At 41.4% G+C, this 27,896-nt stretch overlaps 1 protein-coding gene and 1 pseudogene across 4 annotated transcripts in view; one reads left to right on the top strand and one right to left on the bottom strand.

Moving 5' to 3' along the window:
• Nucleotides 1-27,896, top strand: part of nbeal1 (neurobeachin-like 1) — a 159,555-nt gene that overhangs the window by 69,370 nt on the left and 62,289 nt on the right. For all 4 annotated transcript variants that reach the window (XM_034175856.1, XM_034175831.1, XM_034175848.1 and 1 more), the window contains 7 exons: nt 4,874-4,993; nt 16,087-16,396; nt 17,140-17,225; nt 17,462-17,551; nt 17,684-17,864; nt 17,974-18,107; nt 26,914-27,073. In XM_034175856.1, coding sequence (XP_034031747.1) covers nt 4,874-4,993; nt 16,087-16,396; nt 17,140-17,225; nt 17,462-17,551; nt 17,684-17,864; nt 17,974-18,107; nt 26,914-27,073 — 1,081 coding nt within the window. The remainder of the gene's footprint in view (nt 1-4,873; nt 4,994-16,086; nt 16,397-17,139; nt 17,226-17,461; nt 17,552-17,683; nt 17,865-17,973; nt 18,108-26,913; nt 27,074-27,896) is intronic.
• On the bottom strand, nt 18,169-24,715 carry LOC117518765 (annotated as a pseudogene).

Here is a 27,896-nt window from a genome sequence, read left to right as displayed (position 1 = left end):
CTGCATGGGAGCACTGAGCGACGGCGGAGGATTAGCGTCTGCACTTGGAAGGAGCTGGATCGACACCGCTGGGAGGTCATGAGCTGCGCAGGTAGGCGCTGCATGGTTCGCCTCGCAATGTGGTCCGCAAAATACAAACATATCCGTAGGTAAAATGCAGCTCACGAGAGGGCACTCGAGGCTTGTGTGACTGTTCCTGCGACTTCTGACTACCATAGAAAAATAAAAATTTTAACGTTACTGATAACATAAGACAACGGAGAAGGCCCGAAAAAATGCCACCAAAAAGAAAATCATACTCTGCAGATTGTAAGTTACGACTGGTGAAATATGCATCCGAAAACGGTAGCCGTCACAATATTATCATCTGAACTTTTCATGTTAACATACCTGTATGTCCATGGGACTTATAGTCCAGGGGACCTTATTTATGGTTTATTTTTCTTTATAATGGATAAAGTGGCTAGTGCGACTTATACTCCGGTGCGACTTATTTATGGTTTATTTTTCTTTATAATGGATAAAGTGGCTGGTGCGACTTATACTCCGGTGCGACTTATAGTCCGGAAAATACGGTATATGGATTTCATTCATATGTTTTTACGTCAGACATGCTTGAACCCTCGTGCGCATGCGTGAGTTTTTCCACGCCTGTCGGTGACGTCATTCGCCTGTGTGCACTCCTTGTGGGAGGAGTCGTCCAGCCCCTCGTCGGAATTCCTTTGTCTGAGAAGTTGCTGAGAGACTGGCGCGTTGTTTGATCAAAATTTTTTCTAAACCTGTGAGACACATCGAAGTGGACACGGTTCGAAAAATTAAGCTGGTTTTCAGTGAAATTTTTAACGGCTGATGAGAGATTTTGAGGTGATTGTCGCTTTAAGGACTTCCCACGGTGCGAGACGTCGCTCAGCGCTCTCAGCTGCCGTCGTCAGCCTGTTCAAGCTGAAAACCTCCACATTTCAGGTTCTATTGATCCAGGACGTCGTGAGAGAACAGAGAAGTTTCAGAAGAAGTCGGTTTCAGCATTTTATCCGGATATTCCACTGTTAAAGGAGCTTTTTTTAATGAAAGACGTGCGGACGGGTCCGCGCGTCGGGACGCAGCCGCCGCGACGCTCCGCCACAGGAAAAACACCTCTGTTGAAAGCCTTAAGGACAAGTTGGAACATGTCCTGCCTGTTAGACAATTTCTCATATACTCACTCCACTGAAAGCCATCAAAAGCCGCCTGGATTTTACAAATGGTTATCAACACGGAGGTGTTTTTCCTGTGCCGCCGCACCGCGTCGGCTGCGTCCCGACGCACGGATCCGTCCGCACGTCTTTCATTAAAAAAAGCTCCTTTAACAGTGGAATATCCGGATAAAATGCTGAAACCGACTTCTTCTGAAACTTCTCTGTTCTCTCACGACGTCCTGGATCAATAGAGCCTGAAATGTGGAGGTTTTCAGCTTGAACAGGCTGACGACGGCGGCTGAGAGCGCTGAGCGACGTCTCGCACCGTGGGAAGTCCTTAAAGCGACAGAATCACCTCAAAATCTCTCATCAGCCGTTAAAATTTTCACTGAAAACCAGCTTAATTTTTCTAACCGTGTCCACTTCGATGTGTCTCACAGGTTTAGAAAAAATTTTGATCAAACAACGCGCCAGTCTCTCAGCAACTTCTCAGACAAAGGAATTCCGACGAGGGGCTGGACGACTCCTCCCACAAGGAGTGCTCACAGGCGAATGACGTCACCGACAGGCGTGGAAAAACTCACGCATGCGCACGAGGGTTCAAGCATGTCTGACGTAAAAACATATGAATGAAATCCATATAGTTTTTGAAAAAAATAAAAAGGACCCTTACTTTGACAGCCCTCGTATATAGATAGATAGATTTATAGATCTTTTTTATTTGCAGGTTATACAATTAAACTTGATTGGAGCAATCCAGTTAGCAGCATAAAAACAGTAATAAATAAAACTAGGAGCACTCGGAGAGCGCAAACCTCTGCCAAGGCTATAGGGTCACTGACGTCACATGGAATACCCTTTGGCAAAGAGACTTATTCCACGTCGTTTCACACACCTAAATGTTTTATTATTACTGTTAACAGCTCTCCCTGCATCTCACAGTCAAGTTTTATGTCTCTTTTGTTTCAGGACAACCTGTACTTTCAAAATATGCTGTAGTTGTGTTTTATAAGTGTAGTAAAGGTTTACAATCAGAAATAAGAAAGGAAAAAGTAAAACTGAAAAATAATTTTCCACACACATTTATTCAAAACACACAGCAAACTATAATAAACTAGTAACACATCACTCCTAAAAATAATCTTTGGTGTGTCACATGAGGTGAATCTGCCCTACGATTGGATTTTGGAAAACCATGTGATGGTAAACCAATTCCGATTGGACACTCACATTGCTCACGTCATCACACAGCTTCTATGTGGAGTACAAAGATGGTGGACGGTGGCTAGAGTTAACGTTTTAGCAAAAAAACTACGTTTCTATCTCATATCATTAAAAAGTTATTTATAATTTAGTAAAGCTTGGTCTCAGCATCGTATCCGACAGCGTCGGCCCCAGAGGGTTAAACCCTTAGATCTTCAGCAAAAATGTACTTATAAAGAGAAACTGCATGAACTGCAGGTTTTTATTATTTTTTTTCTAATAAGTTTATTCAATGAGGAGACACAAATGCTAAATTATTGTTTTGTTGTGTAACTTAACTTTTGTTCAGCCTTTGTGACCCGTCTTCATGAAGTTAGATGCAAAAAATTGGCCCTATCCTGCTATCATAAAGAATCCTTAAAAAATTACTGGATCCGGATCATTACCAAAATTTAATGACTTCTGAGTTAGACCAAGATACACCCTGGTAAAAATTTCATTGAAATCCGTTGAGGATTGTTAGAGTAATCCTACCAACAATCCAACCAACCAACCAACCAACCAACCAACAAACAAAACAAACAAACAGACGCGACCAAAAGCATAACCACCTTGGCAGAGGTAATAAATGTAAAATAAATAAATGCAAACTCACACAGACCAAGCACATCTCACCCATATCCATGAGCACATACATATTCATTCTGATAAAATTGTAAAATATGTCATAAATACTTGATAATATATGTATGGATAAAAGGCACGAGAGCTATTGCACTATATCCGTTATGGTACGGGATGCTTGTGCTGTGATTTCTGCAGCCTGTCCACAGCTCTCCTTAAAAAGCTGCTTTGCAACCTGTTTGTGGGTGTGCTGGGGTTCAGTCTATCTGAGGGGAGGGTGGTGAAGAGGGGGTTTCCTGTGGCCTGTTTGAGGAGACTGCTCCTGTGGAACTCGCTCAACTTTAGCTTAAAGAGGGGAGAGCCAACCATCCTCTCAGCTGTTTTATGAAGTAAACATTGAGAGTTAGATACAACTCAGCCATCCTGCTTGTCCACAAATAGTTTGTTGTGGCTTAATTTTCCACATTTGCTGTCTCAACAATTTTCTTGTCTTATTTATACAGTTCTAAAAGTACGTGACTGAAGTATGTGGCAGAGGGAAAAGCATTTTATTATTATTATTTTTTTTTTTTTAATCCACCATCTGGATGGCATGGTGGATTAGTGGTTAGCACTCTTGCCTCACAGCAAGAAGGTCCTGGGATCGCTCCACGCCTGGTCCTTTCTGTGTGGAGTTTACATGCTCTCCCCATGTTCGTGTGGGTTTCTTCCGGGTGATTTCTCCCACAGAGACATGTTAGATGAATTGGAAACTTTAAATTGACCATAGGCATATGTGTGAGGGTATATCTGTGTTTGTCTGTCTATATGTAAGTGGGTATAGAAAATGTATGGATGGATCCAACATTAAGAAGAGTTTCTGAAATATGTTTGGTCACAGCGTTATGGCAGTCATTATCTGACTGTGCCTGTGGTGTACAACCCCAATTCCAGTGAAGTTGGGACGTTGTGTGAAATGTAAATTGTAAAAAATTACATTTCATAAAATGTAAAACATTGAGAAACATTGTTCTTAAACTGTTGGACTATTTTTTTCACGCAGTTGTTCACAAAGTGGTGATCCTCATCTCATCTTTGCTTGTGAATGGCTGAGCCTTTTGGGGATGCTCATTTTATACCCAATCATGACACTCACCTGTTTCCAATTAACCTGTTCACCTGTGGAATGTTCCAAATAGGTGTTCTTTGAGCATTCATCAACTTTCCCAGTCTTTTGTTGCTCCTGTCCCTGCTTTTTTTAAATGTCTTGCAGGCATCTATTTCAAAATGGGCAAATATTTGCACAAAAACAACAAAGTCTATCAGTTTGAACATTAAATATCTTGTCTTTGTGGTGTATTCAGTTGAATATAGGTTGAAGAGGATTTGCAAATCATTGTATTCTATTTTTATTTACATTTTACACAGTGTCCCAACTTCATTGGAATTGGGGTTGTATTTTTTGTGCTGATGTAGGTTTTACCTTTTGGTGTCACAATGGTCTGGCAGAAGAGCGTCTTTTGTTCAACGTGTGTCATCTCAAACTGAAAATATTCCCATCCCACCAAAGCTTTGCTTTTCTTTGGAACTAAATTGTTCAGTGTTTCTTCTAATTCAGTGGATGACCATTTTTATCCACCACAAGTTTAAAGTTTTCCTTCTGATTGGTGATCGTGACTTTCACGCAAGAAGTCACTGACACAACAGTTTAAACCCTGGATTATACGCACTGTTAAAATATATCCTAAATCACAATCTTTGCATTTTCTAAATCATAATGTTTCAAATCACAGTGTTTATTTGAAATTGGTTAATTGTACAGCCCTACCAGTGAAAGAGAGCAATACTCTGATGGCTAAGGAAGACTGATTTGTGTGCACTTCTGTGTCCAGCACAGCATTGCTGTTGTGCATATGCCAGGAAAGAGGCCATTCGGACAGAGTATTGCCAACATATATGTGGATGGACAGCAGAAACTGTCTGCCAATCTCAAGTATCCCACCATGACAGAGGTGAGATCTCGGCTGCTTTCACACATGCGTTGCTGTTGGGTATTTTCTCCTCCAAACATTCTTAAAACCTTTGATAAGACAAACAGAGTCGAGAAACACCAGTGAGACAGAAAGTCAAATTAATCACGCGCGGAGTGCGGCCAGGCTGTACACCAAGGCTACACTAAAGTCTGGCCTGCTTTTCCGCTCTTTTTATTAAGAGACGCCCTCATCACATAAACAAGAAACTTGTCCTAAGGGTGGGGGTGATGACGCAAGACAAGTTTCTTCCCATAACATAAACGCATACGTCAATAAGTGCAGCTGTAAGGAAGAACACTTTCAGGTCAGCACATCTCGTTCGTCTGTTGCAGGTATCAGCTGTTCTGCATCTGCCTGAAGTGTCCTGTCTTTCACACTCCTTCACACTAAACACCACATCACAATAGTCAAAACGTTCTCTTACTCCCAGTCGTTAGAGGCTGCGAAAACAAAGTTATATTATAATAATAAGTACATCCAGCCCTTCATTCCCAGCTCAGATTGACCCCAGAGTGCTAAAACAAAATTGAATTCTCAGGATTGCATTAAGACAGGTGCAAAACAGCACATCTCCGTTCTCATGAGAAAGAAGACAAAGCTAAAACAAGGTTGAATAACACGTACATTCTCAGGGTGAAGTGCAAAACAGCACAACACCGTTCTCATGAGAAAGAAGACAAATGTACAAATGTTTAACAGTGATAACATATATACAAAATCCTTAACATTCCCCTCCTGTTTATCGCCTGTTAAACATACAGTAGGCATCACTCAGCTTAGCACTTCTTTTTGAGATTTTCACTAAGAGGTTCATCATGGTATGTTCTCTCTCTAGGCTTACACCCCAGAGGTGATGTCGTCATTGTCACCATCATCGGTGTCTGGGTCATCATACTTCCATTGGTCTGGGTACAGGTCAGGAGAGCCATCGTCCTCCTCGTTGTCGTCTGTCCCCAGAAGTGGATATGATGCCGGACCCCCTCCTGGTCCTGGACTTATTGCTGTGGTTATCATTCTATTTACAAGGCCTCGGAGACATGGAATACAACAACATCCACACAATGTTAGAATTGCAGCAAATACTGCTATAGACACTAATAGTGAAGAAATCAAAGACCTCCATTTTCCCATCCCTTCCAGCCACCAATCCCAGCCTTCGGTGTTTACTCCACTGTGCTCTTTCATCTTCCTGTTCAACGTCCTCAGCCCGTCAATGGCTTGAGTGAGACTGCCGTCTGCAGCCGTGTTGTTGGGAATGAATGTGCAGCATTGTTCTCCGAACATGGCACAAACACCTCCTTTCTCTGCCAACAACATATCCAGAGCAATACGATTCTGGAAGGGCATAAGGGACGTGGCTTCTAACTGTGAATGGACAGCCTTAAATCCTTCCTCAGTCCAATTTCCTAATTTCTGTACATTGTAGTGGATGTAGTTTATTCTGTCCACGTTTTTATTAATTGAGCACCACCAACAGATGGAAGATTCGAATCCAGCTGCTATTTGATTAACCAGTTTATACTCGTCAGGCACTCCCCTGGGGACTCCTATTGCGTCAATATATGTTGGATTTCCCACTCCTTTCCAATCTCTTTTCACTCTATGTCTGGCTATGCCTTTCTGCCAATCTTCAGGAATAAGAGAGGCTGCATATGTCGTAACGTCTTCAGGGGTCATGGGTATGGCTTCAACTGGTAACAATAATGATATTAATGCACAATAACCTGACACATTCCGTGGCAGTCTGTCAAAGATTCTGTTATCCCCACACCACCACCATACGTCACTCCTCCCGACAGGTTTGAATGTGGGAGTACTATGGACCACATTCTTACACCAGGCGGTGTGGTTTAAGCTACCCAAAGTCTTACTTGTCCCTGTCAAGTGTACACATGTATGGTTAGCATGCCCAACTTTGCTTGAGAATAAAGGTTTAATCTTAGTCAATTTGGTCACTGGATAGATCTTGTCCCACTTAGAACAATTGTTGTTTGCCGCAATGTATGTCTGTGTCATAGCAGTCAGTAGACAGTCTTTGGGTAATGCTGCCGGTATTACCTGTAATATAGGTCTGGGTCCCATACATACAACACAGTCCTTCTTTGCTGCTAGTCCTGCTTGTTCTGCCATTAAAAGCCAATTGTTATTTTGTCCACTAATTCCTGTAGTTACTAGGAACCAGTCATCTGCCTTCATGTCTTTTGTGCCTTGTACAGACACCCCCTTTGCTTGTATGGGCACCCCCTTTGCTTGTATGGGCACCCCCTTTGCTTGTATGGACACCCCCTTTGACGTACTTAATTCGGTCAATATTGGTTGCTGTACTCCATCTGTTTCACAGAGGAAGAAATGGAAATACGGATCTTTTCCTTGTTTGTATACCCAAAGGAGGAACAACCAACAGTCTCCCTCTATATCAGGTGGGAATATGGTTCCTTTTTCTGTGGTATTCACCACTATAGACAGCTTATCATCTGTTTGATACATTTTGAGAATTTGACTCTGGTACTTAGCCCACTCGGTTTGTGCCCATCTTGGTGTCCATCTACTCCATTCATCGGCTACCAACGTTTCCCATCTCCTATCTTGTTGATCGTTGGTCATATACCATGAGAAACTATTTCCGTAATTAGTCCCTCTGTCACCATCCGGCATTCCATGGGTAAGACCACTATATGGTACAGAGATGATCACAGATGTATTTCTAGGAATGCAGGCTTGTACACCAAATCGGTACGCATTATTCCCATTACAGCTATGTACTGTGGCATTTATTATCGGACTGGGGTCTTCGTTACTTCTTTTTGGTCTCTGCAATCTGTGGATGTGATCCTTATTATCATGTCCCGTGCTCATGGCTTTTAATAATAATCCCAATTCAAAAAAGAAAAGTAGCATAACAAGGACTGTCCGTGGGGTCCAGAAACCCTCGTTCTTTTTATTTTTTTCTTTCGCCATTTCTGCACACTACAGCACACCTATGTTCAGAACAGTGGCTTCTTAATGTCTTCTGCTAGCTTTCGTGTCTAACCTGGATCTTAACACCAAGCTCACACACTATTACTAGTCTTGTCCTACTGTTCTTACTGTTTGTCTGTGTCTGCAGAAATGACTTTCTTACAGTGAGTTAAATGAATCCATGTACTTCTTTCCCCAATTTTCAAAGCTGTGGGTGTTGTGAGTAGTACTTGATAGGGCCCTTCCCATTTAGGTGAATGCCAGTGTTTTCTCTTGATGCTTCTTATCAACACCCAGTCTCCAGGTACCACTTTAGGGTCCTCCTGTGGAGAAATGGGATCATCAGTGTTTGGAACTCTCCCTCGTTGTCCTTCTAACATTTTTCTCATGTAATCCGCCAAATTGGCTTCCTCAGGTACATCCCAAATTTGTCCATAATATGGCAATCGATATTTTCTGCCAAACAATGTTTCATACGGTGTCAACCCCATGGTACTAGTTATGTTTATATACATTTTTACCAAATCTACACAATGCGTCCATGGTCTGCCTGTTTCCTCCATTGTCTTTCTAAGTCTTTTTTTTACTGTTCCATTCATCCTTTCCACTAATCCGGCGCTTTGTGGATGATAAGAACAATGATTTTTGAGATTAACCTGTAGTGCTTCTCCTACGTATTGCACTATTGTATTAACAAAATGCGCTCCATTATCTGAATAGACTGTTTCTGGTATTCCAAATCGTGGGATGATGTCTTTGCATAATGCTTTAGCCACTGTAAGTGAATCTGCATGTTTTGTAGGGAACAATTCTACCCATTTTGAGAAGGCATCAATTATGACTAAACAAAATTCCTTCCCTTCATGTTTACTCAGCTGTATATAATCCATATGAATCACTTGAAAGGGATATTGTGGTGTTGGAAATTTACCTCTTTGGGGTCTCAAATTGCCTTGTGAGTTGTGTTTTGCACATATCATGCATGCTCTACAATGCTGTTTTGCATATGCATCGAACCCATAAAGACAAAAAATAGATTGCAATTGCGATATCATACCCCCTGATGAGACATGCGTCACGCCATGGCTCATAATAGCTGCCCATTTAAACATATTTTTTTGGCAATATGGGTTTCTTTTGTGGTCATACGTACAAATCATTTGCATACGTAGCCCCTTTAGCTATCCACATTTGTTTTTCTCTGTCAGTTGCCTGCTGTTGCATGTCAGCAAGCAGTGTATGACCTAAATGCAAATCTGGAGTAGTGTCCTGTACAACAAAAATAGAAGAAGCTGCTGCTGCCTCTTTTGCTGCTCTGTCAGCAAAATCATTTCCTTTTGAAATACTGTCAGAGCCTTTGGTGTGAGCCGCACATTTGCATATAGCAATTTGTTTAGGCAATTTCACAGCCTTCAGTAGTGCAGTTAGGAGTGTGGCATGAGTCACTGGCTTTCCAGATGATGTCACCATTCCACGCTCTTCCCACAGTTTTGCAAACACATGCACTGTGCTGAAAGCGTACTGGCTGTCTGTATAAATTGTTACAGCCGTACCTTTTAAACAGATAGCAAGCTGCAGTTAAAGCAACTAATTCAGCTGCTTGTGCTGAAAATGACGATGGCAATGAAGCAGAATCTAATACTTCTGAATTTGTGACGACAGCATATCCAGATTGCGTTTGTCCATAAGCATTTTTGGTGGAAGAACCATCCACATACACGATTGTACTGTTTGGGATGGGTGTGTCCCGGAGGTCTGGGCGTGCTTTTGTACAAACTGTTGCTACATCAAGACAATTGTGCGGCTCACCATCCTCAGGTAAAGGTATCAATGTGGAGGGATTCAATGTTGTACATCGCTCTATCGTAAGGTGTGGCTGTGATAATAGCAAGGACATGCACGAAAGATGTCTTGCTGGGGACAAAAGGCTCATGTTTGTCTGCAACAGAAGTGCAGAAACTGCATGTGGAACTTTCAGTGTCAACTGATGGAATAGAACAACATTACTGCTACTTTGAACAGCCATAGAGGCTGCAATAACAGCCTGTACGCATGGTGGTAAAGCACTTGCTACTGCATCCAATTTAGATGAGTAGTAGGCAACTGGCCTCAATTTTGAGCCATATACTTGAACCAAAACACTAGTCATGAACTTATTCTTACAATCAACTGTTTGAATGAATGGTTTACTATAATCTGGTAGTGCCAAAACTGTGGATGACACTAATGTTTGTTTTACTTTTACAAAAGCTTCCTCAGCTTCTTTGTTCCATTCCAACACGGTTGACATTGAAATATCATCTTTGTACATCAAATCAGAAAGTGGACTAGTCAACTCTGCATAGCAAGGAATCCATGCCCTGCAGTAATTTGTCAATCCAAGAAATGACATCATCTGCTTTTTGGTTTGTGGTTTTGGAGCGTGCAAAATTGCTTCCTTCCTGTCAGACAGGATAGTACGCCCTGTGGCTGATAATTCATGTCCTAAATATTTTACTTTATCCCTACACAACTGAACTTTGTTTTTACTCACTTTGTGGCCATTATCAAATAAGAAACATAATAATGCTACTGTGTCAGTTATGCAGTTTTCTCGTGTGTCAGAGGCAATCAAAATGTCATCAACATACACTAACAGTTGGCTATCTGCCGGTGGAACGAAATTGGCTAAACATGCTGACATGACTTGAGAATAAATAGTTGGGCTCTCTGCGTAACCCTGCGGTAATCTGGTGAATGTATATCGTTGTCCTTTAAAGGTAAAAGCAAACCAGAATTGACTATCTGGATGTACTGGCACAGAGAAAAATGCATTACTTATGTCAATTACTGAGAAACTATTAGAATTTGGTCTCAGCGAATTTAACAAGGTGTGTGGATCTGGGACACATGGTGCTCTTTTAATCACAGCAGCATTTACTGCCTGCAGATCTTGAATCATTCTCCACCCCACTGAGGGCGGAGCCTTTTTTACCAGAAATATGGGTGTGTTACATGGTGAATCTGGACATGGCACTATTACTCCTGCTGTTAATAAATCCTCTATTACTGGCCTGATTCCGTCAATTGCATCAGGTTTCAATGGATACTGTCTTACACATGGTCTGTATTCTGTTTTTGGCCTTATAACTACAGGTTGTGCATTTTTAATCAGTCCTACGTCTGAAGGACCTGTTGTCCACAATCCTGACGGTACTGAAGAGAGAAGAGCATCCTCTTCAGGACTCAACTGAAACACTCAGGATTGTGAAGTGGACGCATCAATGTGTGTTCCAGCTGTCAGCACCAATGAGACATTAACTGGCACTTTATACAACTTGGTTGATGGACTGAACTCCGTTCGTGGTCCAACTCTGCTCCAATCAGTGGCTGACAAAGCTGTTATGACTGTCAGTCCCAATTCTTGCCATTCCATCAAATATGGCTTACAAAGTGACACATGTAATGGCATACCTGTAAATCTCAATTTTAAAATGTCTTCAGTGGCACCTGTCACTGTTATGACAGCTGTTGAGTTGCCATCATGAATCAAATCGGTCATTGTCAGCTTCACAGGTGAAACGTTTTTCAATTTGTTTTCATAGTCACCATCCGGACCTGGAGGATCTTTATGCCACATTGTGACATGCAGGTCAGGTGGTGACATCTTTTGTTCAGGATTTTTTAGTAGGGCTGTCGCTTGCAAGACGACATCTTTACCCCATCCTGCAGCATCTTCTTCTGAAATGTCAAATGTATAGTAATAGTGGAATGTGGGGTCATCGCTTTCTTCTCTTACCATGTTAACGCCTCCTGTGCGTTCAACAACTAATTTCCCTTGTTCCACAATTATGGACAAGCCCAATGCAGTCAATCCGTCTCGTCCTAAAAGGTTAACTGGACATTGTGGCATGTTCAACACTGACATAGTACATGTCAGGCCAAATGGATCTGTCAACGTTATGGGTTTAGTGATAGGGACGTCTGATGTTTGTCCATTTGCAGAGCGAACCCTAAAGATTTCGTTGCTTAATTGATGGACAGGTATGTTGTCATTACATGTGGTTCTACATGCTCCTGTATCACAAAGGAATGTCACTGGTCGTCCATTTACCAACAAAGTCACTTCTGGTTTTGGTACCGGATTTCCCAGTAAGGCACACAGATCCATATCACAATCAGACTGCCTATCTGATGTGGAATCATGGATTATGGATTCTAGTCATTGTGGATACTGTGGCTGCGGAGGATTATTCCGTTGTGGAATTCTCCCTGCTGCTCCCTCAGTAGGTGGATTCGGACAATTTCTATACATATGTCCCTCTCTTCCACAGTTCCAACAAATCAGGGGACCACGTGGTGGCCCTCCCTGTCTGTGCTGCTGTTGTGGTTGCCATGGTCCTTGACGTTGTGGCTGTCCACCTTGTCTGTTTTGCTTTTTGGGGCGTTTGCACTGCTTCTGCTGTCTTAAGTTACCCTGCTGGTAATATATTTCATCATCTCCATGTGCTACATACACTCCTTTGTCGCTGTTTCTTGTCTTTTTCTGCTTTAAGACTCCTTCTGCATGACAGCAGTGTGTATGTGTTTCTTCCAATGTGCCTGTAGGCAATCCAATCCAATGTTTCTGTATCCAAGCTTTTATATCCTTATTGGAATGTTGGATCAGAGCGTTTTTCAATTGTTGTTCATACACTGGTGTTCCTGGCAATATGCCACTATGGACCCTAAATACATTCTCAAACCTGCACCTAAACTCTGTCCATGGCTCTCCTTCTTTCTGAGTTGTCCTGGTAATTTCAGTATAATTTATCTTTGGTCCTAACACTCCTTTCGCACGTGTAATCATAGCTTCCACTCTTGTTTTCAAGACTAGATCATCATGTGGCAACGGTACGCCATCCTGGTCTGCAGGATTCCAGTCTCCGCGTATCTGACTCCATTTAGGGCCACATGCTTTCATCCACACCTGTTGGACTTCAGGTCCATTAAGGTGGTAAGAATTTCTAATGTTTTCTATATCCTGCATAAATCCCTCTATCGACATGTGGCGATGGTATCATGTCGACTGCTGCTTTGATATCATCAGCATTCCATGTCCGATAAACGAGCATGGTTGGTAGCTGTCCTGCTGTTCCTGCACGAGGATTTGGTACTTCTATCATAGGATAGGCACCTCCCTGATCACTATGTTCCACCATGGGAGGGGCTGTAGGCACTTTCGCTTGACTGCGTGTTTGTGGTTTTTCTGGTTTTTCTCTTTTTACCTTAGGTTTTACTGCCAAATCATACTGTGGTGGCGGTACATCGTCATCCTCTGGTAGAGGAGATAAAGGTGTTGTTGTCACCGACGATCCAGCCGGCGGTGGTTGTTGAGGCTGTTCTGGTTCTCTGTGCTGAATTATCACATCTTCTTCTGCCTTACCTACAGCTTTCTTTTTCCTTGCTTTCTCTAATCGTCGCTTCTCTGCTCCCTTCTGTCTGTTCTCTGCTTCCTCCTCCCAAAATGCCACTAAATCTGCCCCTACTTTCTGCATCTTTTTCTCATCACCTTTATGTTTCTGTTCTAACTCCTTCTTTAGCTTCTGTATGCTGATCAGGTTCAGTCGTCCGTCAAAGTCATGTTTATTTATCCAGGTCTCCAATTTCTTTGTTGCTTTTGGATTTTTTGCTTCCATAAATTTCCAGTCGTCAGTTGATAAATTTTCCTTATTTTTAGACGTCTTACCCCCATTTTTATTATATTTTTTATCCCTTGTTATAATTTGGACTTCAGACGGGGGCACACCTAGGGTGTTCTAAATCTGAAGTTTTCACACTTTCTTTGGACGTGACAATCAATTTGCCGTCGTGTGGTTGATTCCTTTCACCTCCCCGTAGGAAGCGGAATCACTTGCCTGCTGCTTCCACACGCACGGTTGTCACTAACGTTGTCCAAAGTATTACACTTTCACACAGTTATTTACACTTGCGCAAAACACTATTTACACATAGAAACACTCCTAATAATCGTACGCGTATTCTTATGTCAGGGGAGCTCGCCCTCCCGTGAAATTTAACTAATGTCCTGCATTAGGGGACTCCGCCGTCCCTGCCAGATTTAACTGCTTTTTTACAGTGCACATATTCCTACCCGGGATTTCCTTTACGTATTAAAACAGAGGAGTCCGTATCCTCCTTCCGGAATTTAACTACGTGCGCCCCTCGCAACCGTAGAGAAGTCCGCCCTCCTTACAGAGTTTAACTGTGTTTCATTAACAGACGATTCTGTATCATCGCTTACGGAGTTTAACTGTTTTATGTGATCACTTTTATCCCCTACCGGTACGCGTATATAAACAGAGGAGTCCGCACCCTCCTTACAGAGTTTAACTGTGTTTCATTAACAGACGATTCTGTATCATCGCTTGCGGAATTTAACTGTTTTATGTGATCTGATCACCACTCACTCAGTACTGTTTACAAAGAAATTTTACTCACTGACTCGACTTCCTGTCTGTCTTCTTCGGGAAAATCTCGTCAACCAGACGATGCCAACGGTGGTCGACAATTGCAGACACGATCAATCGATCGGACCTTGGCCAAGGATTTACGTCTGGACTTGACGACCCCCGCCGGACACCTCCGGTGTTGTTGAGATCCCGGACGAGCCCCCAGTCAATGTTGGGTATTTTCTCCTCCAAACATTCTTAAAACCTTTGATAAGACAGAGTCAAGAAACACCAGTGAGACAGAAAGTCAAATTAATCGCGCGCGGAGTGCGGCCAGGCTGTACACCAAGGCTACACTAAAGTCTGGCCTGCTTTTCCGCTCTTTTTATTAAGAGACGCCCTCATCACATAAACAAGAAACTTGTCCTAAGGGTGGGGGTGATGACGCAAGACAAGTTTCTTCCCATAACATAAACGCATACGTCAATAAGTGCAGCTGTAAGGAAGAACACTTTCAGGTCAGCACATCTCGTTCGTCTGTTGCAGGTATCAGCTGTTCTGCATCTGCCTGAAGTGTCCTGTCTTTCACACTCCTTCACACTAAACACCACATCACAATAGTCAAAACGTTCTCTTACTCCCAGTCGTTAGAGGCTGCGAAAACAAAGTTATATTATAATAATAAGTACATCCAGCCCTTCATTCCCAGCTCAGATTGACCCCAGAGTGCTAAAACAAAATTGAATTCTCAGGATTGCATTAAGACAGGTGCAAAACAGCACATCTCCATTCTCATGAGAAAGAAGACAAAGCTAAAACAAGGTTGAATAACACGTACATTCTCAGGGTGAAGTGCAAAACAGCACAACACCGTTCTCATGAGAAAGAAGACAAATGTACAAATGTTTAACAGTGATAACATATATACAAAATCCTTAACATTCGCCACATTGAACTTACCTAGATATTATTCAGAGGAGCTGTATTTAGAGTGCATATGTCAGAATCCATTTGACCGGACATTAAATGGACCTGCTGGCTCCCAAATACAAAGTCTATGTTATGTCCGATCCAAAGGATTCACAGGAAATGAGTGAGTGTGTTGATGTTTCTGTCATGCACCTTGCACAAAACTGAAATAATACGAACATCTGAGGGTGAAGAAGAAGGGCCGCATATATGAACAAGCCAACTTGAGGAGACAATGAGATTCAGGAACCTCGTTCAGTAAGGGCCTGTACACTGAAATTGTCAAACATATTCAAAGACAGCAAGACTGAGTTCCACTGCAAATGTTTTGCATCATGTCCTACCTCCTGCATGCATGACCCAGGCACCACCTCTGGCCTAAACCAAACAGTATTTCTAGTGGGTGACATTGCATGTGACACAGATGTGTGCTACATGTGTGAAGTGTAACTCCAGAGAATGTCCAGACCTGATTTTCTAGACATTGTCCAGAGTTCTTCGGAGAAAACGGCTCTACATTAACATGGTTAGTATTGGCAATGCATTGCTTCTGTACTTCATGTCCACGTGTCCCATTTTGATTGAATTTATAGCCATTATCTGGCGGGGGGGGGGGGGGGGTTAGTTAATCTTTGCACCTTGGCGTATTTTGCTGTAGTCAGTTTTTGGCACTCTTTCCTGTATTCTTTCATTTTTATTAATGTTGACTTTCTAATATTTTTTTCTGTCCCACAGCCATTCACTTCCTGTTGCATCGGCTCAGCAGGCCACCGAACCACTACCCCACCACCTTCCCAGATACCAGACCCTCCGTTTTCTGCAACCACCACACCGACATCTCGCTCCTCACTGGGTGCCATCCTCTCGCCACAAAACTGGGGAGGCTTGCTAGGGGGAAAGCCCGAGTCTGTGACAAAGCTGATCTCCGCGGGGACCCAGGACAGCGAATGGGGAAGCCCCACCTCCCTGCAGGGCCAGCTGGGAAGTGTCATGGTCTTCCATGAAGCTCTTCAGCCAAACCATATAAAAGTGATTTGTGGCGCTGGTAAGTCAGAGGAGATGGACATTACATATGAAGTGATGTACGGAGAAATTGAGGGATAGATTATATTAGAGAGGCACAGAATGCTGAAAGAGAAAGGAGGACAAGAAACTGAGCATAATATCAGAACAAATCATCAGATGTGTAGACAGAATTAATAACAATAACAACACATAAAAGTGAAAAATGCACCAATTCCAGTGATGATTTAATCTACTGGTCAATCTTCATTCCAACTCTCACCTATGGTCATGAGGTTGGGTCATGACTGAAAGAACTACATCGCGGGTACAAGTGGCCAAAATGGATTTCCTCAGGAGGGTGGCTGGTGTCTCCCTTAGAGATAAGCTCGGTCATCCATGAAGCTGCTTCATCTCGTTGAAAGGAGCCAGCTGAGGTGGTTTGGGCATCTGGTAAGGATGCCCCCTAGGCGCTCCCCTAGGGAGGTGTTCCAGACCCAGGACTAGGCGGAGAGATTATATCTCCACACTGGCCTGGCAACGCCTCAGTATCCCCAGTCAGAGATTGTTAATGTGTCCCGGGAAAAGGAAATTTAGGGTCCCCTGCTGGAGTTGTTGCCCCTTCAACCTGATCCTGGATAAGCGGTTGAAGATGAGTGAGTGGGAGTCAGTGATTTCAAAATGGAATCCAAACCGTGCCTCTTAGAAGTCAATTTTAAGAAAGACTGTGCGTTGTCTGACTACGCTTCTGTCACACTAATTTCATTCTTTGTCTAAACTGTCCAGGTCCAAATTGTATCTCTCCATTCAAAGCCCAGGAATCAGAACTTGGAGACCTTTCCTCAAAACTGCTGCTTCACTACTCACCCAAGGTGACTGATCCACTGCAGTCTCAGCCATTCCACCTTAAAATGTTCAAATTAGCCTCATGTCCATGGCGTGGAGTTTTTTTTCCTCTATTAATTATTGCATTTCTGTTTTTATACAGTAGCAATTGCAAAATGTATTTGTACTTGCAGTCCTAGACACAGTCCTCATTCTGTTTTTCTTAATGAATGGAAAGTGAAAATCTACTGTGGTGACTAAATATAGTCCTGATTGTCAACAGGCATGTAGGAATCCCATCTGCATGGATTTGTCTCCCAATATGCTGCATGGGCGTCTGACCGGGAACAAAGTTGTCAACTGGGATATCAAGGTGGGAGAACGATCCAAGGCTGTTCATGTGATTGTGACAAAATGCACTTTTGATTTCTTCTTTTATTTTTCATCAAAACCATCTGCTAATGTCTACTGCTGTTACAAGAATATGTATATTCTACTGTGGCAGGATATGATCAACTGTGTAGGCGGGCTTTCGGTTCTGTTCCCCATCCTGGAACAGTTGTCCCTAGTGACTCCTGATGAGCAGCCCAGCAATCCGGCTACTGGGACAGATATCATCAGTCCTGACGGGACCACTGCACCTGCTGATGGAGACTGGGTCATCCTCCCATCTAACAGGGCTTCAGGTCTGTTCTTGCACCTTCTTGAATACATTTATCTCAACTCTCGTCAGTATTACGCAGTTCTGAAATAATAGTCATCGCATAGGAATGAATGCATTTTCTGTTCTGTTAGAGTCTCGCCTGGAGAAGAGTCTGGTTGCCACCTTCCTATTGGTGCTGAAGCATTTCCTCCAAAGACACCAAATTAACCAGGAGAGTCTGCTGCACTCGTATGGTGTTGCTACACTGGGGGCACTTCTGCAGAAGGTCAGAATCATTCATTGGGCCAGGAATGTAGCTATGAATTATGGATAAAGAAGGAGATTCCTTAATTTTCCTCCTCTGGGCTAGGGCTACCTGGTAGTCACAAAGCCAGACACTAAGAGAAATGCCTTGATGCAGAGAATTTGGCTGCTTTTAGTTGCAGTGGCTAAGAACCTGTTTCGTGGTCATACGTCGTTCATATGAATTACACACTAGCTGCAATTATTGGTGTAACTACCTAGTCAGGTAACTTTAATGAAACCTTTGGCATGTGAATTTAGCTGCTTGTGAGTTTAGTATCATTTACAGACACATTGGGCCTCATGTATCAAAGTTGCGCACTTGTGGCGTAAATTTACGGTGTAAATTTGAAGTACACCAAAGTTGCCGTGACATGTATCAAGCAGTGCGCACCTGCCCATTTCCGGCGTACGCCTGACGTGACCTTGATAAATGCAGCAGGTGAAAACAATCGTAATTATAATAAACACGCCCATAAATATTCAGACTCTGCTTCAGACACACCCTCATTTTACGACATGGAAGCCATGAAGACGGCAAAGAAAAAGAACTCCACCAGTCACGATGCGTGCCAATAGAGCGTCAAAAGCGGCCGTTGTATCAATTGTTTTGTAGTATAATCAAAAAAGTGTTACAGTGGTCCCCCGTTTATCGTGGGAGTTACGTTCTAAAAATAGCCCGTAATGCGAAACCGCGACGTAGTCAGCTTTATTTTTTACAATTATTATAGATGTTTCAAAGCTGTAAAACCACTTTATACACTTTCTCAATCAGGCATGAACATTTTCTCACTTTTCTCTCATGTGTAAACTCTCAAACCTTAGTAGAAAAATAAGACCAACCTGTTTTCAGGCCCAAACATTTGTTTGAGAAATAAAAATAGAACGTTTTCCTATAAATAATTATGATGGCTTTTAGAACTAACAAATTTAATTTTAACGATCAACGTACGAGGTTGGACACATAAGAAATTATTAATAGTGACTGACCAGTATTTCACAGTTCCTCTGATCGCGCCTCTGCGTCCTGGCGCTGCACCTTTTTCCACTCACACCTCGCTGCAGGTGTCTGTTTCCGAGTGACAAACACAGTTATGAGTAGTTGTTGGCGCTCTTTTTTCTTCTGGGCGAGAAGATTCCTATAAACAGACACGCAGACCACAATGCACTGTAAAAAAAAAAGCATGCAAAATTGGACTAAAGAAATCCGCGAAACGGCGAGGCCGCGAAAGGTGAACCATGTTAGGACCACTGTATTCTCTTTTCACATGTCAATAATACTTGACATGTGGATATTTGCTCGCTCAGTTAATAAGACATGCCTAATTTTTCAGATTTCTTTATTCTTAAAATGTATTTCTTTATTTATTTTATTGTGACAAATGAATGGAGACGACACAACCTGATTGCAGCACGGGCGAAGGGAATGAGAACACTACAGTTGTAATTATCAATTTCATTGTCTAAAACTATCACACCACATAAAGTTAAGCTCAGCGCTGCTCTGGCTCCAGGCTCGACGTCTGGAGAAAAAGGCGAGCAGCGCTTTCTTTGCGGTCAGCACTGTGGCCATGGATCGTGCTCGAGACCAACAATCCCGCAAAAGCGGGATTTGTATTGATTATTGTCTAGTATAATCAGGAAAGTGTTATTTATGTAACATATGCATTGATTTGTATAATGGCACTGTTTATCATGTTGATCATTTTAATTTTTACATGGATTCCAGCACTGGTTCATTTTGGTGTATAATTTACGCCACCTCTCGACCTGGTGTATATTTTCAGCGCAGCGTACGCCAACGACCACATTGATAAATGCCAAGTAGCGCAGCCATTTTGGCGTACACCCCATATACGCTCAAATATCGCCGTACGCACGTTGATACATGAGGCCCATTGTGTGGCTCAAGGAAACTAATTGCAGCTGAAGACAAAATACATAATTTAGCCACATTGGCTCAGCACTAAAATATCGCAGCGATAGCCCACCTCCTGTTAGCACAGAAATACGATCGTTTGTGTGAAATGTCTAGTTTACACTAACTTGACTCTCATCCCTTGCATATTAACTTACTATTCAGTCATCAGACATACATATTTCAAATTTTCAATTTATTTGATGTCATAAGCATCCCAGCACCAATTTTTACTATTTATATATGATGAGACATGATAGCTTTACTGTGTGTTAAATTTTGATGAAGTACTTCTAAAGTTCTTCAGTTTATGTCAGTATATGCGGACTGCGGTCCAAGTCTGGACTCAAGACAATGTCATGTCTGAACGTGTACATGTAACTGCTTCAGTGTAGTTTTGAATGAAAACAAAAATAAGACATTTGTGGAAAAAATAAAGCAAATACTAATATAAGCATCATGAGCCACAAAGAAAACTGAATTTTTAACACAGGATATGCTGACAGAGTTGGAAGCTTTCAGTTATGCATTTTATTTTTAAGTGCAGCTTTTGTTTTACTTGAAATGACAAAATAACTTTATTTTTAGAGTACTTACTGTTTATAATCCCTCCAGTTGAATGTAAAAACTAAGAGTAAATATTGTTGAAATATGAATGAACTATGCTTTTATTTAATTTGATAATTGACTGTGTACAGATATTGAACTATTAGATTATTTCCATGTATATGACAAAAAAAATGATACGTGTTAGACATTATGAGGTCCTGGACTTTTCCTTGAGGAAATTTCTTTCTAAGTTGACCTGTTTGAGTTTTAATTGAATACCCACATCCTCCATTATATTACCTGTGCCACTGACTTTAGAGGTCTGTCAGCATTCTTTGTTTGTGTGATGTCATGTATTAGCTCTCTCAGGAGAGTCCTTGAGAACCACTGCAGTAATGTTTTGCCAAATTAGCAGTTACTTAGGGAGTATTAGATAAGTGCTACTGCGATACTTGCATCGTGGCTATGACACTACAGTCATGTGCATGCTTCCCTGAGTATGATCCAGCTTGCTGGTGTCTTAGTGCTGAGGACAGCAGCAACCGGCGAATGCTGCACACCACTGCATCCTTCACACTACCAAAGGAGTAGCAGTTGCTATTGTGAACCAGCTGCTTGCAGTAGTGTCAGGTATCCCCTCTGTCAATGAGCGTATTACGGTGATCAGACTTAAATATTGTCTGGGTGTCTTGTGTCATTTCAGTCTATGCCCCGAGTGCACTGAGTGTTGTCTCAGTAAAATAGACTTTTTATTTTTTTTACTCACAGCTTTGTTACGTGGCTGGTGACCACCCCACAGGTTTAATTACTAGTACTGGTTTAATTTAAACAAGGAACTAAAAAGTAAAAATTATGAGGCAGAACCACCAAAATATAACATTCTTCTCAGACACAAAGACCGGCCTTTTTGTTGAAATCCATGACCACTTATTGTGATATTCAGAAGTGATTATATAAATGTGTATCAGCCAACTGGGAAAGTAATGACAGTATGAAATATTTTTTTACTTCAACAAGAGATACTTTTGATGAGACTCCTGAAGCCCCTCTGTATTAATTTGGTTGTTTATTTTTGTGTAGACCAGGTTGCGCAGTGGGACTGGAGTTGGGCTGCCAACATGCAGGCCTGTACTCAAGTCCTACTTACGCTACCGATCCGTGGCTTTGGAAGACACTTCTTCGGCCTTGTCTCAGTCCACCCAGCTGTAAATGGGTACCAGCCTTGGCTGAGGAATTAACTTGCGCCGGTCCACCATTCTGTCCATGGGGAGTTGTAGACTCTTAACCGCTTCATGCTATGGACCTTGGTGATAAGAACTGGCACCAGTAGGCCTCAGAGCCTAAATAGGACTAATTTCCTCTTATTGTGTGTGAGAGAGAGAGAGGGAGAAAGATCTAAAAACTGTATTTCAAATTGCTTTTATTGCCCTGATAATACTGGTCCTGTATGAGTCATGCTTATTATTTCTCCTGTAGCTTTGCAAAATTCAACTTTGGCCTCTGCCTCTACGTGTATTTCTGTTTGTCTACTATATTTCCCATTCTTTATTCATGAGCTCTTCCTCTCTTGTATGTTTTGTGTTGTTTTAGTGTCTGTTTATTAATATTTTGGGATTGTGGAGTGGAAATGCCTCTAGATTGACCTTTAGACGACGGGAATGTAGAACTCTCCACTGAGAGGAAGATAAAAGGAAATGACTTTGATAGAAAGATAGCTGCCCTTAAAAACCCAACCGCACCCTATAAATGTCCAAATGAGACACTGTTGTGTTTTGCGATTTGAATGTAGTGCAGCAGATAAGAGAATATTTAGAACAGAATCCTGCAAATGGTGATAAAAGCATCAAATTCAGCAGAAATACTCCTTAGGCATTCCTCTTTTGGGGAAAAAAAAAAAAAAAGATTGGCCACTTGAATTTTCAATCAGCATTCAGGTAGAGGCCAATTGAAGAATTACACAGGGGTCAAAATTAAAAGATGCTCCAACCATATTGAAACCTATACCACATTATTTACCTGATCATAAAGATTCCAAAAAGGTATAGTTTGGACTATCTGTGACTAAATTCTATGGAGTTATGGGATCGAAATAGCAAGAATGGTGACAAAGGTCAGTGTCAGTTTGTACAGGGGTCAAAAGTTAAAGTTGCTCCAATTTTTGTAAAAAGTGATGCAAATTAATAGTTGATTTAACAGGGTTTTAAAAAGGAATAGTTTGGACCATGTATCATGCTTAGTTATCACGTTACAGGGTAACATATGTCACATGTCATAGCATCCAATGGACGTTGACCTTGTTTGACCTTTACTTTGGAGACCAAGCATTCAACACTGTCAAAACTACTCCATTTATTAATCCTATTAGCTCAACCAATTAGCTCCTTTTGCTGCGGTTTTCCACAGACACAAAGTGGAAAAGTGTGCTGTGGCCTGATGAGTCCACATTTCAAATTGTTTTTGGAAATCATGGACGTTGTGTCCTCCGGACAAAAGAGGAAAAAGACCATCCAGAGCCAGCTGAATGTCTTTCGGCATGATGGTGACCCTCTTGGCGTGGATGGCACGCAGATTGGTGTCCTCAAGCAGGCCGACCAGATAAGCCTCACTGGCCTCCTGCAGAGCCATCACAGCGCTACTCTGGAAACGCAGATCAGTCTTGAAATCCTGAGGGATTTCCCTCACCAAGCGCTGGAAGGGCAGCTTGTGGATCAGCAGCTCGGTGGATTTCTGGTAGCGACGAATCTCTTTGAGGGCCATGGTACCGGGCTTGTAGCGGTGAGGTTTTTTTCACACTGCCGGTGGCAGGAGCGCTCTTACGGGCTGCTTTAGTGGCTAGCTGCTTCCTTGGCACCTTGCCACCAGTTGATTTATGAGCAGTCTGCTTGGTTCTTGCCATGTGTTACCGCCAGTCTTCTTTGTGCAAGAGTTGTAATGGGTAAGTTGCCCATGGCATCTGTGATGGCACCATCAATGCTGAAAGGTACATCCAGGTTTTGGAGCAACACATGCTGCCATCCAAGCAATGTCTTTTTCAGGGACGTCCCTGATTATTTCAGCAAGACAATGCCAAGCCACATTCTGCACATATTACATCAGGCGTGGCTTTGTAGTAAAAGAGTGCGGGTACTAGACTGGCCTGCCTGCAGTCCAGACCTGTCACCCATTGAAAATGTGTGGCACATTATGAAGCACCTGAGAAGCGGAGACCCTGGACTGTGGAACAACTGAAGTCGTACATCAAGCAAAAATGGGAAAGAATTCCACCTACAAAGCTTCAACAATTGGTGTCCTCAGTTCCCAAACACTTATTGAGTGTTGTTAGAAGGAAAGGTGATGTAACACAGTGGTAAACATACCACTCTCCCAGCTTTTTTGAAATGTGTTGCAGGCATCCATTTCAAAATGAGCAAATATTTGCACAAAAACAATAAAGTTTATCAGTTTGAACATTAAATATCTTGTCTTTGTGGTGTATTCAATTGAATATAGGTTGAAGAGGATTTGAAAATCATTGTATTCTGTTTTTATTTACATTTTACCCAACGTCCCAACTTCATTGGAATTGGGGTTGTAATTTTAAAGGTTTTAGTGTGGACATGGTGTGTGCGCAGTGCATTCTGGTTACCATAAAAGTTCACAACCCTTTGTATATTGTGCCTAAAACTCTCGTGAATATATTCTCTGGGTTTATAGATGTTGTTATTGTGTTTGTTTTATGTAAAAATGGCAGAAGGAGGTCAGGTTGCTTCTCCATTATTTTCAGTTGGAATCACTGTGAGCTGCAATCGCTTCCTGTTTGCTCTATAATGTCCTGGTTATTGTCCTTTACAACACTGTTTGTTATCTTTGTTCCAGAGTAATATATATAAGATGTCTGAAATTCGGTTTGTGTTTATTAAATTCCACGCAGATTAACGTAGGAAACAGATTATTTATTTGGAATATTTGTTTTGGCAAGTTTTTACAGTCTCTACTGCCATCTACTGGCCAGTAGTGTTCATGGCAGTATTCGATTATTCCATAATCCTTTGTGTGCCAGAGAGTTGCTGCAGCTGATGAAAAGAAATAAAAATGTACGTTTTGGTTGTATAATGTTCATTTACAGTTGTCGTCATGTGTTTTCTCTGTGCTGTTTAAACCATAGCAACTCTCTGGCGCGCAAAGGATTATGGGTTAGGGTCTGAGTGTCTGGGCGCCAGTAGATGGCAGTGTTCTATGCATTTTGACCCCAGCTATATCAGACGGTTGTCTAATCACAACTTGACTTTTGGCTTTTGCTAATGGCTTTTTTTTACATATGAAAAAAATGGCATATTTTACAAAAGCACATTTATATATAAACCTACACACACGTCACATTAACATGTTTGTTTTTGCATAGAATGACTAAGTCAACCAATCAGTGTTAGCGGAGGCTCATTTTACCTATAATCCCTTTGGCATCTGTGTGTGTTTGTTACAAAACTTCACTATTTAAAATTAAAAGATGTTATATTTTAACTTTGTACAAATGACAGAATTGTCATTAATGTAGTTATTCTATCCAGAATAATTTGATTTAGAAATCAAAACCATAAGTCAGAACTGTTTTATTTTCCAAGACCTCTGCCTCATGGTGGTACTGCTGTATGCGGTTAAGGAATAATTACTTTTTTTCTGTGACAACCTGGTGGTCAGGCTCTTTTTGCTGCGGTAGAGTAAAATACATAATAAACAGGAGCTTCCAGTAGGGGGCACAGCACACAAAGACAGAAGTGGTGGTTCATTGTTTGGATTTGTGATCATGGTGTTAAAACTCAGTTTTGAAAGTTATCAGTTAGCTGTAGCTTCCGATAAATTTTTGGGTGGTTTATCAGTTTAGCTTTGTAAAAAATAACGTTTCATTTCATTCATTAACTGTTATCGAAGCTAACCTTTTGGTTAGCTGTGCCCACCACTGGTTCCTGTGGACAAACATCAAGGAATTATAGAATAAGGCAAAACTAATGTTTCAAAAACTTTCATAGATGAGCCACAATCTTTGTGGTGTAATTTTTCTATGGAGCTCTTAAAGAATGCAGTCATCACTTGAAGGAATAAAAACCCCTAACCAACAGTCTAACATAGTGGCGGTCCTACCCACCCGTTGGGCTAATTTGCTGCCACAGGTCCTGCAAGCCTTCAGTTTATTAAAAGGATGTTTAAAATCAGAAAATTGAGGCATTTTAAAGCATAATGTGTTGTACAGTATCAAAGCATGAGGCTTGAGCCATTTATTGGTCTTTTAGCAGGAAAACAACCCAAAGGACGCCTCCACCAGCACAAAAGAACATTTGAAAAGGAAAGGATGGATTGTTTCAAATGGGCTAGCAACAAGTCCTGACCTAAATCCCACTGAAATCCTTTTGAGAGAACTGAAATGTGTCATTGCTAAGAAAAAAGAAAGGATTAAAAAAAACTCCTGAATACTTGAAAGAGCTTCAATGCATACTAATGGACGAGTGACAGAAACTACCAGCTGACGGGTTAGGCCCCATAAAAAAATATTAGTTTATCATTCTTGATATTTTTTTTCCCTCTTAGAAATGGGTACATACAGTGTCATTTCAAACCTGATACATGACACCAACAGCACCTGCATACCAAGTGAGGAACTGAAAATATCAGATTTTTTTTTTATTTAAATCTTGTTTCCATGCTGAATGCAGTCGGTGTACTGTACGCTAGTAGTGTGCTAAACATGCACACTGTGTGTGAGTGACACGAAGCAACTGACTCCGTGATTGTCAATGACCGTCTTTGGCCAAAGCATACTCGCCACCTAGCGGACATGGCATTTCTTGCACCAGCTGTACTGCCATCTGTGAAATTCGGCTAAAATAAAATAAAAAAAAAAATGATGCGGGCGGGCATGGTAAACTGTTTTTTTTTTTTTTTTTTTTTTTTTTTTTTTTTTTAATGGGGCCTTAATGAAGCTTAAAACATTTAGAGATCATTGTTGCCAATGGTGCTGAAATATATTATTGAAGGGTGCCAGTAAGTACATTTTTTTTTTTTGGTCTGTATTTTTGTCACAATATTAAACCATGTTTTTGTTGTTATTCAGTAACTTTTGACATTTCATAAAATGTACTGATTGTACAAAGGTGTTCTTTTGCATTTGTTTGTTTTTTTAAATCATTGGAGCCAATAATTTCTAACATTAACAGTACATTACAACTACACAGAATGTATGTCATTCTTTTATATATTGTATATTTAGTGGGTTTTATTCTCTTATGTGCCAGCAAATCTGTGTATTAATGGACTAATGTTAATGTATGTTGTGCTGGTATGTGTTCAGCTGCCTGCAGGTCACGTGGATGTTAGTGTGCTGGTTGCTGTGCAGCTGCTGATAGAACAGGTGACATATGAGAAGAACCAGGCTCTGCTGCAGCAGTTCAACACACATCTGCTGTTCAATTTCAACATTTGGAACAGGGGAGACTTCCCATTATGCATTGGTAAGCTCTGTAATCATGTCCATGTGACCATTTTGTCACAAAATGTCCTTTTAAACTGTTAAGATGAGACAAAAACTCAACAACCAAAATTAAACTGTTGCAGCATTAAACAGGATCTAGGTAAACAGCATGAAATATTCATTAAGAATGCAGCAAATTGAACATTGCATATCATAGACAATATCCAGAAAAATAAAATTAAAGCCATAGTGATGAGTATAGGTGCTGGGAAGGTATTTGATTTGGTCAACTGGGACTTTCTGTATCAAGTTCTATATAGTTTTGGCCTACGTGACACTATTATTAAAGCTATGCAGGCAGTATATCATAGACCCACTGCTCGGGTTAAAGTTGACGGACACCTGTCAAATTCATTCCCCCTAGAAATAGGTACACCACAAGGTTGTGCACTATCACTGTTGCTCTTTACATGTTTCTTAGAACACTTAGCTCAATATATGACAGTTACAGGTGTAGCTGCTCTTTGTAGTATTATGAAAGATGGAACTTTGTTCAGCTTTGAAATACTTAAAGAAAAATTCTTGCTAGAAAAATTAGACTTTTTCCAATATTTGCAAATGTGGAACTTTGGTAAGAAAAGGGTACAAAATCTAACTGGCAAGTATAGGATTGTTGGACCTATGTATACAGAAAAGCATATGATGCATATACTAGTTATAAAAGAATTTCATACATGGATAAAGTAATAACGAATCTTTAGAAGACACACAACTTCATATATTAAATTCAAATGGGAGAAAAAAAGCAGAGTAATCATATCCGAGGAATGGACAGCATTATGGAGATACCAATGGAAATACAC

Source organism: Thalassophryne amazonica, chromosome 1 (assembly GCF_902500255.1).
Source record: "Thalassophryne amazonica chromosome 1, fThaAma1.1, whole genome shotgun sequence".
In the NCBI taxonomy this organism is placed as follows: domain Eukaryota; kingdom Metazoa; phylum Chordata; class Actinopteri; order Batrachoidiformes; family Batrachoididae; genus Thalassophryne; species Thalassophryne amazonica.
This window is presented reverse-complemented; position numbering and strand designations above follow the sequence as displayed.